Source organism: Sciurus carolinensis, chromosome 10 (genome assembly GCF_902686445.1).
Source record: "Sciurus carolinensis chromosome 10, mSciCar1.2, whole genome shotgun sequence".
Classification (NCBI taxonomy): domain Eukaryota; kingdom Metazoa; phylum Chordata; class Mammalia; order Rodentia; family Sciuridae; genus Sciurus; species Sciurus carolinensis.
The window spans coordinates 79,718,199-79,733,823 of NC_062222.1; the positions used below are offsets into that span (position 1 = coordinate 79,718,199).

At 41.5% G+C, this 15,625-nt stretch overlaps 1 protein-coding gene across 1 annotated transcript in view; it reads left to right on the plus strand.

Moving 5' to 3' along the window:
- The first annotated feature begins 579 nt into the window (after window positions 1-579).
- Window positions 580-15,625, plus strand: part of Ppef2 (protein phosphatase with EF-hand domain 2) — a 30,330-nt gene continuing 15,284 nt past the window's right edge. Inside the window, exons 1-9 of the mRNA XM_047566024.1 lie at window positions 580-634; window positions 8,545-8,672; window positions 9,195-9,252; window positions 10,140-10,315; window positions 11,769-11,883; window positions 12,856-12,902; window positions 13,676-13,842; window positions 14,368-14,404; window positions 14,494-14,643. Of these exons, the coding sequence (XP_047421980.1) occupies window positions 580-634; window positions 8,545-8,672; window positions 9,195-9,252; window positions 10,140-10,315; window positions 11,769-11,883; window positions 12,856-12,902; window positions 13,676-13,842; window positions 14,368-14,404; window positions 14,494-14,643 (933 nt within the window). The remainder of the gene's footprint in view (window positions 635-8,544; window positions 8,673-9,194; window positions 9,253-10,139; window positions 10,316-11,768; window positions 11,884-12,855; window positions 12,903-13,675; window positions 13,843-14,367; window positions 14,405-14,493; window positions 14,644-15,625) is intronic.

Genomic DNA, 15,625 nt, shown 5'->3' on the forward strand with positions numbered 1-15,625 from the left:
TGCAGCAACAATCAGTTTACTGCCTGCTGGTTCATACTGAAATGATGTGACAATTCAGTTACTCTTAAATTTGAGCCAGAGACATAGTTTTGACTGTTGGTATCTTAAAATAAATATGGTATCAGTTGATTAATTCTTTGATGAAGTCAGAGCTTTCATGGTCCAATCACTTCCAAAAGCCCCTCTGAACATGAGTGCCTTTAGGACCAAACCTTTAGCATATGAAGAGTCTTTGGGAGACCCTTCCTACCCAAAATGTAAGGGGTCAAAGGTCATCATTCAAAGATGACGAAGATTGGCTCTGAAAATTTGGAAGTCAGTTTGTTTCTGGATTGTAAAGAAAAAGTCAATAGAAAACAGGATAGAGATGGGATGACAAATGGAAGGGGAGGAACACCTGATGTGCGGGGTCTGGAGGGGTGGGAAGGAAGCTCTCACGTGATTCACAGACAAGTTGGTCCTTCTTAACTGACACTTCTCCCTGAACTTCCCTGTTACAGATCCCCTCTTTCATCATCAAAGAGCTCCCTGCCTCTCGGATCTGCTCTCTGCATCTTGCAGGAACATTGTACTCAAACTATGGGAAGCAGCACCTCTATCCAGCATCAGTTTGCTTTTCAGAATGCAGAAAAAGGTACGTGTTTCCCATGTTCTGGGTACCCCAAAGCCAAGGTGCATGTGGAGGGGCTTCTCAAGATGGAAGCAGAAAACCATTGCATTTCTTCTCAAGGCAACTCTGAGAAATCGGTTTCTTCTTGAAACATGACCACCAGAATGCTCAAGAGAACTTTATTTGAAAAAATTAAAATTTTTCCAGAGAGTTAATGTCAACCCTTGGAGTTTATCCCCAAACTAAACTCATACAAGTGGAAGAAATAAAGATGCAGAAAAGGGAATGAAAAACATTCCAGGCAGAGAGCACAGCATGGGCAAGGGCTACGGGGTAGGAAGACCTGAGGTGTAAACAAGGAACTGAAAGGTCTGAAGTGAGAGAGAAGGAGGGTGACATGAGATGAGGAGAGATCTATAGGAATTACCTGTTTAAAACACCCTTCTGGTTTCTGCGAAGATGAGTTGAAGGGTTAAAGTGGATGGAAGAATAGTAGATGGTCGTTGAAGCCCTAGGAGTCAAGGAGATAGGCTGGAGGCAGAGTAAGGACAGAGCTCAATCCAGGGCCCAGGGCAGTCAGGAGGGACTCCAGCACTCCAGCAGCAGGTGGACGAGGAAGAACCTGCAAAGGAGCTGAGGAGAGGGAGCCAGAGGTGGCGAGGAGAGCAAGGAGCATGTGATAGCTTAGAAACCAAAAGAAGAATGTATCAAGATCATGGTCAATCTCAGCACAAATGATATATTAATTAAATGACAGGTAAGCACACCCTTAGATTTAGTGATGGGACTATAACTGGAACATTGATAGAACGAAGTCCAAGCTGAGGGTAAAAGTCAAGCATAGCGCGGGATGAAGAGTGATGGAAAAAAGAAAATGGAGAAAAGTGTGTAGTTGCTAACACTCTGACAAGTTCAGGTAGAAGGTTTTTTGTATCAAACACAGCATCTAACAGAGAAACAAGATGTATCCCATTTGTTTACAATAAAAATGAATTAAAAAAAAAAAACCACAGCATCACTGTTATGTAACACATAGTGAAGAGTCAGAGGACCTGGGTTCAAATCCTTGCTCTACTATTTACCAGCTGTAAATGCCAGCCTTTTAATTTCTTTCGGCCTCAGTTTCCTTACTTTTAAACCATGGAAAATAATAAGAATATCTCACCACATATGTTCGTTATGAGTATTAAATGAATGAGTTAATATTCAGTACTTAGCACAGTATGTAACTCACATAAGTATCCAAATATTAGTTACCTTTCGTACTAAATTTTTTGAATGGTTTGAAAATAAACCAAGTTTAGCGGTTTGTGAATGTCTGAAGGATGGGATGAGGAAGTATTCATGGACTTCTGTGATCCTGCCAAGATGGTGCATTTCCAGAGAGGTGGGTGGGGGAACTTTTGTACCCTTTGAGGGTTGTACTGAGAGTTGAAGTAAACAAACAAAAATTATTATAAGATAAAATTCAAAGTGACTTTTACCTTTTGGGAAAGTAAGTAGTTTGAACAAGTCATGAATATCCTCCTACCCAGCCAAGTGTGGAGGGGAAGATGTGTAAGTCAGGATGACCAGAGTGAAGGGGAAAGAGGGTAGGTGTTTGAGTCAGAAACCTGACCTCCTGCCCTGCCCTTCCCTAGCTGTGTGCTACTGGCCAAGGACACCATGTTAGTCAACCTTTCATTGCTGTGACCTAGAGGCCCAATACGAACAACTTAGCAGAAGGAAAGTTTATTCGTGACTCACAGTTTCAGAGGTTCAGTACAAGGTCAGCAGCCTCCGTGGCTCTGAGTCTGAGGTGGGGTGGAGCAGAGAGAGATCAAGGTGCCAGGGATAAAATATAAACCCCAAAGGCATGCCCTACCTGCCAGTAGTGACTACCCACTTAGTCCATTCCAAGTAAGATAGATGATTCGTTTACAGCTCTTGTAATCTAATCGTTTCACCTCTGAACACTCCTGCATCAACACAGGCACTTTTGGGGGGACTCCTCATATTCAATCCATAACATGCTGTGTGCCACCCATGAAATTCAGATAGTAAACGAAGAGCGATTATCCTTGGGATGCTCACTACATGCCTTACATACATTATTTTATTTATCTGTTTAACAACTCTGTTTGATTGATCTCCATTTTAAAGATGCAGATATAAATTGCCCCTGCCACCTTTCAATATTGTCTTCCATGAAACAGTGTATGTGGAAGAACTTTTTAAACCATGACATGCCAGTTAAATGTGTTATTTTTAAAATTATCTTTGGAAAAGTCAGTGTCAGGCTGTGATGGATGTGTAGGGCAGTGGGCACTTCGAAACCCTGAGGGGGTCTCTCTCTGTGTCCCTTCTGCACATTCATCTGGTTCCTTTAACTGTGACCACACAAACAAGTCTATATGCAGGCCTATGGGCCTCCCATGAGGAAGATGGGGGAAGACTCAGGACTCTGAGGAAAGATTCAGAGACTTTGACTAACTCACCTTTGAAAAGTCTGACCTGTCCATGTGGATAAGGCGACAGTGGAGAAAGAATAGCATCTAAGGTCCCTAGGGTGAGGAGATCCAGCTCATACAGAAGCTGGCCCTGCCAGAGGAGCACTGACGGGGGGTGAGGATGGGCACAGAGCTGAGGGGAGCCTGTGTTGGGGCAGCACCAGCGACAGCACCTGGTTTGCCAGGGCATCTCTGGAAGCTGTGGCTTCCGTGCTTCCTTGTGTGGCAACAGGCCCAGCTCATTCTGCCCGGTCTTTACATCAGATCAGGAGCAGCTATTTCTCCAGGGCTCTGTGGTGTTCATTGCTACCAGGGTGGTTGTCCTTTCTAGGTGTTTTCAGTCAACAGATCCTCAAAACAGGCATTATTTAAAGAAAAACAAATGTGGCCAATTTAGGATGACAATATTTTCACTTAACAGCCTTGATAATTATATCCACTTTCTCTTTGTTAAACATTTCCATGATAACATTAACATAATACTGTTTATCCTACAATTTGTACAGTTTCAAACAACAATAAAAATATGAAAATATGGTTACTGGAAACTAAGATTTCTCTAATTTTTTTTTAAATTTTTGGTTCAAATAGATCCTTTTGGGGATAAACAAGTTTCTGAATTTTCAAGTTATTTGAAATAAATTCTTTCTGTGTGGTGATGCCACCACCTTATATAAGTTAGGTTCACTTTATCTTTTGCTTTTACTTTTTATAGACTGTTTTCGTTTTTCATTTTTATTTAAATTTGTTTTAAAATTTTTAAAAGCTTTTATGTTATTCCTTTCCCAGTTACATACTGCTAGGTAAAAAATCATTCAAACAATTAAAAAATCATTGCAACATTTAGAGGCTCATGACAATTATTTTATTCTGCTTGTGGCTTTGTGGGTTAGGACGTTGCCAAAGCCTAGCTGGGTGTTTATATGATGCTCAGTGCACCAGGGACTGGAGACTCTTCTAAAATGGTTCTTTGCAAAGCATCTGGCTTTGTACTGTGCCTCGGCCTCTTTCCTCACGTAATACCACATCTAATACCAGGCTTGGGCTTCTCACACCATTGGTGGTTGGTCTCAGACTAGTCAAGCTCCTCTCATGGCAGCTAGCTTCCCCAAGGTGTCAAATGAAAAGCAAACTCCCAGAAGCAGGAAGCAGAAGTGGGTAAGTTCTTAAGATCTGAGCCTAGAGACCAGCACAACCTTATTTCCACTGCATTCTCTCAGCCTCAGTGGTCAAAGGGCCCATCTAGATTTGAGAGGAGGAGACAGACCCTGCCCCTGGGTGACAGAAGTATCAAAGAATTTGCTGTCATTTTTAGTCTTCCACAGTTCCAAAGTCAAATCTACAAAAGGTACATGCTCAGAGAAGTAAAATTTTTGTCTCTGTCCTCTACACTTGACTTCTTCCACCTATAAGTAATTGTAAAAATTGGGGGGGGGGTATTTTTCCCAAAATAATAAGCATAGTGTGTGTGCATTTCATTTCCCCTTTCTTAGATAAATGGTAGTATCCAATGTACCCTATCCTATTCCTTATTTCACTTAATAATATATTTTGTAGGTTGTGCCCAGCAGAAGAGATATCCCCTCTTCCTTTGTATCTTTGTATCTCTCTACACTCCATTTTGTTTACTCAACCAGATCCCCAGATAATTGACTAGTTTACAGTGCTTTTCTATTACAAATTGTGCCTAGGATTTTTCATATTTTTGTCAGTTTATTTGTCATAGATTTCTTTCAATATAATCCAATTGCAGGGTCAAAGAGTAAATCCATGTGTAATTTGGTCAGATATTGCTAAATTCTTCTCGAAGTGCATTTCCACCAGCACCGTAGTATTAGTTTGCTAGGGCTACTGAAACAGTACCACAGACTGGGTGCCTTAAAGCAATAGAAATGTATTTGCTCGCAGTTCTGGAGGCTGAACGTCAGTGTCAACATCTTGATGGTGCCTGGACCCTCTCCCCTGGCCTTTTTGCTGTGTTCTTACGTGGCTTTTCTCTGTACACAAACCTCCCTGGTGTCTCTGTGTGTCTGTGTTTCCTCTTCTTATAAGGGTACCGGTCACATTTGATCAGGGGTCACAATAATACTTGATTTTAACTTAATCACCTCTTCTAAGGCATTCTCTCCAAACACCATCACGTTCTCAAGTACGAGGGCACCTTAGTTTCAACAAATGAATTGGGGGGGGGCATGCACTTCAGCCTGTGAAAAATGTATCAGAATGTCTGTTTCCTCCCAGCCTCGCTAACAGAGTAAATTGCCAAATTTTATATTTATGACCATCTAAAGGTGAAAATAACGTCTCTCAGCAGTTTTAACATCTCTCTCTCGTTAATGAGAGACATTTGTCTCCTTTTCCTCAGGACTATCTCTTTACATCTCTTGCCCATTCCCCATATAATTGTAATTTTTCTTCTTTATTTTTTTGAGTTCTTAATATAGTAGAAATATCAACTGCACTTTTTCCCTATTTGTCTTTTTTGTGAACACATTTTCGAGTAAGCTTCAGCTCTGGATTTCCTTACCTTGTGAGAAGAAGGCAACCCATATATGACACAGGCTGAGACTTCCTCTCTTGCAGGGGACTCTGTGACTGAGTTTGGGAGGCAGAGATTTACTGGTTCCCACCAGGAACAGAAACTTCCCCAGCTCTTGCCTTTTTGAGGACAGTCAGTTTCAGTGCCAAGCAGTCCACAGGGCCCAGGGACTCCTCCCATCACTACAGGGTGTTAACCCCTGGCTACCAGGACTCTCTGGTCCATGTTTCCGTGGGGGCTGACGCATGTCAGTTCCTGCCCGTGCTTTTGGCTATCGATCCTACCCTCATTTCTGGCACCTAGAGATTTCTTTTATTTGTTTTGACTTCAGTTATCTGTTAATTTTTCCTAATCATTTTGTGCAGCATTTCTCATTTTTGTTTTGTTTTGCTTTGTTTTTCTGGTGCCAGGGATGAAACCCAGGGACTCCTGAATGCTAGACAAGCACTCTACCACTGATCCACAACCCCAGCCATATGCAGTGTTTTTCTTTTTTGTTGTTGTTGTTTTGTTTTTAATGTTTTGTGGGTATGGGGAATTCCACATATGTATGGAAGCATGCCATTTCTAACAGCACATAAAAACTATCTACTACTTACGAGGTTGACCTCAGCTAACCTGCAGGGTTTGTTTTTTAATCCAGCTTTATCCACAAATAGTCCATTCATCACCAGCAGCACCTGGGGTTAGTTATATATGTGGTCTGGGTAAGAGGTGTCCAAGCACTTGGCCTTGTGCTGTTGAAAACAAATGATTGACTGGCAAGGTGGCCTATGCCTGTAATCCCAGTGGATCCGGAGGCTGAGGCAGGAAGATCGCAAGTTCAAAGTCAGCCTCAGCAACAGTGAGGTGCTAAGCAATTCAGTGAGATCCTGTCTCTAAATAAAACACAAAATAGGGCTGGGGATGTGGTTCAGTGATGGAATGCCCCTGAATTCAATCCCTGCTACAAAAAAAAAAAAAAAAAAAAGATGATAGGATAAAGGATCTCAAACTATCCTGCACCTCATAGTACCTATCTCAATTAAAGGTTACCTAGACCCCAGCTAGAGAACTGGGAGGAAGAGGAAAAGAAGCCGAAGCAGGACTGAAGATGTCTAGTTGTTGGCAGCACTTGCCTTAGAATGTTGTGGGCTAAGTATTAGCAAACAACCTCCATGTCCATGATCTTCCTCACTGGATCTTCACCTTGGTGCAAGTAAGAATTATGAGTGGAGTTCATTGATTCCTTCTGGGGTTATACCTGTAGAAAATCTGATGTTGCAGGTCTAGAGCAAGGTGCAGAAATCTCTGAATTTACCAAGAGCTCCTACAGAATCTATAGCACCTATTCCACACATTTCATCCATGATTCTGGATATGTTTTTACATAATTTGGTAGGGCTTCAAACTCATCATTTATTATTTAGCAAGTACCTTTGAGAAATACTTACAGTATGATTTTTTTAAATTTTCACAGGAAATCAAAATTAACTGTTTAAATTCTTTCCAGTTTCTCTTTTCTCACTTCACCATCATCTTAAGGAAATCAACCAGAAATCTATCAACTCTCTAATGCAAGCTAAATATATTAAGTCAATCTGTCTACTATTCACGAGGTTGACCTCAGTTAATGTGCAGGGTTTGCTTTTTAATCCAGCTTTATCCACAAATAGTCCATTCATCACTAGCAGCCTGTCCAGGCACAGGAGCTTAAGAAGAATCCAGTTACTTACGTAGACAGCTGTCCCCTTCTCTAGCAACAATACTTGACCATAGGGCCTGTGTTAGTCAGCTTTTGCATCACTGTGACCCAGATACCCAACAAGAATGATTTAGAGGGGGAAGCTTCTCCATTCATGGCAGGAGAGAGGCGGGGATGGGAAGAAGAGGGGTCTGTGGTGTTGGGGGGAAGATACACCCTTGCAGGGCATGCCTCTGGCAATTCACCACCTCCAGCTACATCCTACCTGCCTACAGTTATCATCCTGTTAGTCCATTCCAACTAGGATGTACTGAGATTCAGTCTATGGTGACAATACCAAATGTCCTCCCCCACTCCCACACTCACATTACGCCGGTCTTCCAAGGTGCTGAATTCTTAAAATCTCTCTAGTTTTTCTCAGAATGCTCAGAGTACAACCTTTCTGTCTATACAGTAGTGACCCCTAATCAATGATTTTACTTTCTGCTGTTCGTTATCCATAGTCAACCACAGCCTGAAAATATTAAATGAAAATTTTCAGAAATAAACAATTCATAAATTTTAAATTGCATGCTGTTCTGAATCATGTAATAGTGTCCAGCTCCATCCCACCCAGGACTTGAATCATCTTTGTCCAGTGGATCCATGCTGTATACTCTACCTGCCCACTAGTCACTCAGTAGCCATCTCAGTTGTCAGATCAACATTGCTGTGTCACAGTGTTGTTGTCAAGTAACTTTTTTTTTAATTTAATAACATCCTCAGACATTAGAGTAGTAGCAATTTGGATATGCCAAGAGAAACTGTGAAGTGCTTCCTTTAAGTGAAAAGGTGGAAATTTTTGACTTACTAAAAAAAATACATAGGTTTCAGTACTATCCATTGTTTCAGGCATCCACTGAGGATCTGGGAATGTATCCCTTCAGATAGAGGAAGGGGCTAGTGTATGTAACCCATAAATATTTTCATCAATAAGTGGGAATTGAACAAACCTCCAAGAATGGTAAGAATGGAGGTGAGTTTGGAATAGGATGGAGGAAAAATGTGTAAGGTCAACAGTAAGTCAAATATCTTCCTGCAGGCATCAATGGGTAGTGCTGTCCCCTCCATTTTGTCCCCACATGTGTATTGGGAGAGAGTCTGGGTGCCATCCTTTCCCTGCTCCCCATCCCCAGCCTGGGGAGTCCCAGATCACAGGCTCGTATCTCCATCTGTGTCACAGCCTTCAAGGCAGCAACCCTGATCCAGAGATGGTACCGGCGCTACGTGGCCCGCCTGGAGATGAGACGGCAATGCACCTGGAGCATCTTCCAGTCTATAGAGTATGCTGGGCAGCAAGACCAGATCAAGGTGCGGTGGAATGAGTCGGGGCTGCCTCTAGCTCTGCTTTCCAGCCCTTGGGCAGCAAAACCCAGGTGCTCAAAAGGTGCATCTAGTCTGGACCTAGGTTCTCTTTTCCCTTATTTCTTTTTCTAAAAATTAAATTAAATTAAATTTTTTATTTGTTCATTTTAGATATACATGAAGTAGAGAGTATTTTGACTTATTATACATACATGGAGCATAACTTCCCATTCTTGTGATTGTACATGATGTGGAGTTTCATTGGTCATGTATTAATATATGAACATAGGAAAGTTATGTCCAATTCATTCTACTGTCTTTCTTATTCTCATCTTTCCTCCCTTCCCTTCTTTCCTCTTTGTCTAATCCAGTGAACTTCTGTTCTTCCCTCTCCTTACTCCTTATTGTGAGTTTAGCATCTGTGTATCAGGGAGAATATTCCACCTTTGGTTTTTTAGGACTTATTTCACTTAGCACGATAGTTGCCAGTTCCATCCATTTACCAGGTCTCATTGGGTTCTTCTGCAGCTGCATGATTTCTTCAGCTACCTTATGGATCACTTCACCCCCAGCAGCCACAACGAGAGTGAGTATGGACTGCCACGCGGCATGTCCTCCTGTCTTATGGTCATAGATGTCAAGGTCTGGTGGAGGATGCACGGGGATTGAAACCATGAATCTGGTGAGAGTCGGTGAATGAGTGAGGGGGCTGACAGCAGATTGGAATTTTATTCTGGGTTCTCCCCCAAACATACCTGGAAACAAGAGTTAGGTTGTAAGGAGTTTGTTAAAGTGCAGAAAACACTGAGTGGGCGGGGAGGTCATGAAAGGGGAGGCAGACAATAAAGGGTGAGTTACGCAGCGGGCAACTGGGAGTGGGGCCGGAAATAGCACAGAGCACAAGCCTCGGAGTGAGCCCACCTGTGGGCAGAGGGAACTAGGGTCTGTAGATGTCAGCTCTTGTGTCACTGATTGGGGACAGGTTTGGTTGCACAGTCTATAAGGCTTGCTACATGATTCCCTCTGTGGGTCCAGGAGGGAAGCCCTCACCTCAGGCTACAGAGGCCGAGGCAGGAAGCTAGAGGTTGCTTCAGAGCACAGAGAGGTCTGAACCTGGTCATGTTCAGAGAGAATAAAGGCCTATTAACTCTTCCTACCTTGCTTGTGCCCTTTCCTCCTGCTTAAAAACCCAAGCCTCGCATGTCTGTACTTTCTCAGCTTGACACATGTTGATCTTTTCAAATAAAAATAGAGTAGATTACCAGTTAATGTCTCTTCATTAACATGAAAGCATAACCTTGCCTCTGCCCATCCTCAGGTGTCCTCATTTCCCTTTTCCTTCTCCTTTATTGGAGCTGATGTCAGTCTGGCCAGGTCCCGCTCCAACTTCAGTCCAGGGAAGAGACTATGTGCTGAGGTGTTTTGGAGTGCACGTCTGATCGTAAGTCAGCTCACCTTTTCTGTCCGGACTAGGGGACTTCCTGGACCGCATGTTCACTGAGGAGAGATTCCACCAGGATGCCGAGATGGAGAAATACAGTGACTACGAATCCATAGAGGTGCCAGACAGTTACACGGGTCCACACCTCTCCTTCCCGCTCCTCCCTGACCATGCCACTGCCCTGGTGGAGGCTTTCAGGCTGAAACAAGTAAGCTCACCTGGGGAGACTGGATCCCCACCCACTCCATGTCATGTGTAAAGGGAGGCCAACTGCAGCACAGAAAGAATGGCCCTGGCCTTAGGGTGTCCACATCATGTGCAAAGTGGAGAGACTGCATGTTCCCTTTGCTAAGCCAGGGCCCTTGGTCTTTCAGCCAGTTTTCATGATTGAAAGCTCCCCTGATCATGTAATCATCCTGCAGATGATTATTGAGCACCTCTGTGTGCCCCACGCTATTCTGGGCACTGTGGCTACAGCAGTGAACAAGACCCACACAAACCCCTATCTCATGGGGGAGGCAGATAATAAATAACAAATAACAATAAAAAGTCAATTCTGTAGTATGTTAGAAGGCAACAAAAACTATGGAAAAGAATAAAGTTAAGTTGTGAGTGGGAGGGCTAGCAATTTCTTAGAGTGGCCTGGGAAGGTGATTTTTGAGCAAAGGCACAAGGTGGTGCCTTGTGAATATCTGGAGAAAGCATCTTTTAGGCAGAGGGGAAGTGGGAAGACCCAGAGGCAGGAACTTGTCTGGACTGGTCAGGTGCTTCAGGAAGGCTCCTTCGTGAGGAAGCCAGGGAAAGAGGAGATGAGGTGTATTCTTCTGAGACAGATGAGGAGACATTGAACAGTAAGCAGCTTCCTTTCAAATTTTATGTATTTTGGTACCAGGAATTGAAATCAGGGGCACTTTACCACTGAGATACACCCCCAGCCCTTTTTATGTTTTATTTTGATACAGAGTCTGAGTTGCAGAGGGTCTTACTAAGTTGCTGAGTTGTTTGAGGCTGACCTCAAACTTAAGATCCTCTTGCCTCGGCCTCCTGAGTTGTTGAGATTACAGCCATGTGCCCCCACACCTGGTGTGACTTGCTTTTTAAAATAATAATTCTGGTCGCTATGTAAGAATAGTGGTACAGGGAAAGGCAGTTCTCAGCAGTTCTCATGATGCCGTGGTCTAGGCAAAAAGATGTTAAGGGCCTGAAACTCTAGTGGTAGAGGCAGAGGTGATAAGAAGTAGTCAGATTCTGGCTCTCAGCTAGATTCCAGTCCTTTCCCCTCTTTCACATGAAGATAACTCGCTGCAAGAGCAGTTGAGAAGCTTCTTGGCAATGTTAGGGCCACTGGATACCATCAACATACATGCACTTATTAATATTTTACTGAGACAATCACATGCTGCTCCCAGGCTAAAGGCAAAGAAGGGTTTTATGGAGTAACTAGGAAAGAAAAAAATAGTTCAATATTTGTGGAGGGAAAAATGGGATGATGAGAAGTAGAAATAAGGGCAGAAGATGGGTGAAAGAGGGAGGCTCTGTGCAGAGTCCTAGGAGCAGTTCTCTAGAGTCACTTTTGGGGTTGTGAGTGATTGGGGTCTTTAAGCAGCAAAGGTGAGGCCACCAGTGTTGTTTTGTTCCCTCCTTCCTCTTCCTCCTAGTAGCAGCTCCACGCTCGCTATGTCTTAAATCTTTTGCATGAGACCAGGAAACACCTGGCACAGCTGCCCAACATCAACCGGCTCTCCACCTGTTACAGCGAGGAGATCACAGTGTGTGGTAAGAGCCAGCTGGAACGCTTCCCTTGCTGGATGCAAACTAGAAAACTCTCCCTTGGGTCAGAAGCGAGGGAGAGTTGCTTCTCTCCAGTGGCAAGTGGGCAGGTCAAGTTTCACACCTTCAAACTGGCCACTTACAGATTTCCCCTTATTAACTTAAGGGAGCCATGGTTCAGAGAGGGGGATTTTCCAAAGCAATTCATATTGGCTCCAAACTCACATTCCCCACTGAGAACAAAACCCCTGTAAATAACCAGACCCTCCTTATTAGAAGACAGTTTATTTATTGGTACAGGAGCAAGCCCCCGATGCCTAAGGAATTATTCCTTCCATCCACATACATTCCTCTTCCAGAGAGAAGTCCTGTTAATGAGTTTCTTCCATCTCCTGTGTTTTCGTGTTGATGTTAAGTATCCACATAGACCGATGCCCACACCACAGCCCAGGGAGGCTGCGTACCTGGGACTGTGACCTGGCACTGCAAGCGCCACATATAGCCTACGTTATGTTCTATTTGCCCTATGGTGGTTTTAAACTTTTAAAATCAGTGTTCCCAACATTTAAAAATTAGAGGATTTCATATGAAAGTCTAGATTTTACAACTTCCCTTAAAGAATTTCTTAACACTGGCCCATAAGTGAGTGGCAGCTTCCTACTTTAACTGTGGCAAAACTTTCCAGTTCTCACTTGGGTTGCGACACTGCATCATCCTGTCCCACCTTTTCTTCAGTAAAAAACAGACCATTTGCTATTTATGATAAAATACTACTTATGATAAACTTGTGCTTTCTGCTTTCAATATTAACCATCTCTGAAACAAGGGGAAATGAATATTTATCCTACATATGGAAAAATTAGTAACCCTTGATTTCTTTGTCAGATTTTTCTATATACAGTATTTTCCCTTTTATGGTAAAAATTAGAAACAATTGTAAGACTCAATCAGCACTGATATTCTTTTTTTTTTTTTCAGGAGATTTACATGGCCAGTTGGATGACTTAATATTTATATTTTATAAGGTACAAATGTTCCAATTAAGTTCCTTACTTGCTCTGAGACTTCATTTAGAATTTCACATACAGTGCCTATCAAACAAATGCTTAAATATGCTTGGATTCTTAAAATATTACTTTCAATAATATTTGCTTCTAGGTAGCAAATACATAATGTAGAAGTCACCATTGCATTATATTCTGGAAAATTTTTTTTGCAAACTGTGTTAGCTTAATAAGTAGAAGAAAGGATTATTTAGCAATTTATTTTTCCAGATAAAGAAAATTGATTATTATCAAAGCAACCAGAAGTTATTTTATATGTATTTTTAGCCATAAAATGTAGACCATATAACAAAGTATATGAATATAATAGCATTTTATTAATGCGATATTGCCCTATACATATACTCACTTCCCAAAGCATTTTCCCATGTATTATCTTATTTAATCCTGAGGAATCTGTGGCAGCTGCTGTTGCTGTTATAGTGTGGCCAGAACTTAAAGCTGGCCTTTAGATCACATGGCCAGTGCCCTTTGCTGTACACCACATAGTGACATTATGGCTTTGGATAAAGTGTCCATTCTGATGATCGTCTCATAAGCTCAGCCTTGCTGGAAAGGAAATATAACATGATAGAAAACATTTCAATCTTTTACTGATGTTTTATATTTGGAGGAGATGCAGAAAGCATAGAATTGACTATAGGCCTGATGTGAAGTTCAGATGGCCATTAGTTTTAACCTGATTTCCTGTTCTTTCCCCCACTGGCTCTTGGACTCATCTTTGTGTTGGGAAGAATGGCCTCCCTTCACCAGAGCGGGCATATGTGTTCAACGGTGACTTTGTGGATCGAGGCAAGGATTCAGTAGAGATCCTGATGGTTCTTTTCGCTTTCATGTTGGTTTACCCCAAAGAGTTCCATCTTAACCGAGGAAACCATGAGGACCATATGATGAACTTACGGTATAAACCAAAACATGCTTGGGTATTTGATGCTTGCTTGTTGCAATTGTAAAAAATTATTTTTCCAGACCTTCTTATTTTAGATGCTTTTGAAAAGTGGTTTTCTAATTTCTGGAAGTAGAATACATGATATATAATATTTCAAAATATTTTTTTAAAATTAAGTTATTCTAAAATTCCTTTTTAGACCATTAGACTACAATTCCTTATTAGACCATTAATTATTCATATGTCCATACTCTTTAGCATGTAAATATAAGGATTCACCATAGAAAAAGTGGGAAATATGGATAAACAAAAGAAAGAAAATTAAAATATCTCACAATTTCTCTATCCATGGATAATGTTATAATTGTAAATATTTTGGTGATTATTGCTCAGTCTCTTTTCTAAATATTTTAAGTACATATGTTCATATATATGTTATATATATATCTAGAATATGCATTTTTTATAAAAATGTGATCATGCCATAACTATTGTCACTAAATTTATTTTAATACCTACTTTCGCTTCTGTATCTAGATATGGCTTCACCAAGGAAGTGATGCATAAATATAAGGTGTGCCTACCTTTATAAGCTGAAGTTTCTTTTTGTTCAGATGAGTGAGTTATTTGAAACTTAACATCTTGCTAATATCATTTTTTCAGACACATGGAAAGAAAATATTAAGAACTCTTCAAGATGTGTTCTGTTGGCTTCCATTGGCTACTCTGGTTGATGAGAAAGTTCTGATTCTTCATGGTGGGGTGTCAAACCGGACTGACCTGGAGCTTTTGGCTAAACTCAACAGGCACAAGGTACTGATTCATGAAATATTACAATCTCACCTTAATGTGCAGTTTCACTACCCACATAAAAGTCATCTTGCATGAGGACTCCTGGTGACTGATAAAAAGTGTAGAGAAACATTGAAAAATTCATAACTGGAATCAAGATGCAAGTATGCTATAATCAACTGGTAATGTCTATCATGGACACACCAGTGGCAAGAGGTAGCTAGTACTATTTATTTGCCTTTCCTGATCTAGATAATTCTAATCACTACCCCTCCATCAGTGTCACCTGATAATGACAAATGTCCCAAATAATTCATATCATCTTTAAACTCAACAAATGTATATCTAGTACCTACCACATGCAGGAAGGGTGCTATTGGCAGATGCACAGATGAAGATCAATTTCAATAAAACTAAAAAAAATTGTTTTACATGCTTATCATGTACAAAGAAAATGTTAGGGGAGATACCAAGATGAACCAAAGATGGTGCTTTTCCTGAAGGAACTTATAATACCAGCATGTGTTGGAAGGGGGAGGGTGGAACATGGGAGACAGAATGTATTATAGCCTATAAACAATAAGTGGCAATTTCCCAATTCATTTTAGCAGTAAAAAACCTAGAAAGCAAGATTCTATTTTTTTTTAATAATAGACTCTTACACTTGAATTATACCTTATGGAACCTATAATCCAACTGCCATCTCACACAGGAACCTCTGCTACAACATTCTTGATGACATTTTCCTGAGAGTTCCAAAGAGAGGGAACTCATCACCACACAAATCAGGCTATGTCAACTTTTGGAAGCTCTACTGGATGTGAATCTCTCTATATGAGGCATACAGGAGAGAGTCCAACAGGTTGGGTTTGAATCTTAGAATATCCAGCAATTGGCTGACATAGAAGTTTTGTTCTATAAAGTTGTTCAGAGACCCAGGATTCTTATGTCTCACCTCCCATCTCTAGAGTGCATCCCTCAAGACAATCTGCTATCACATTCA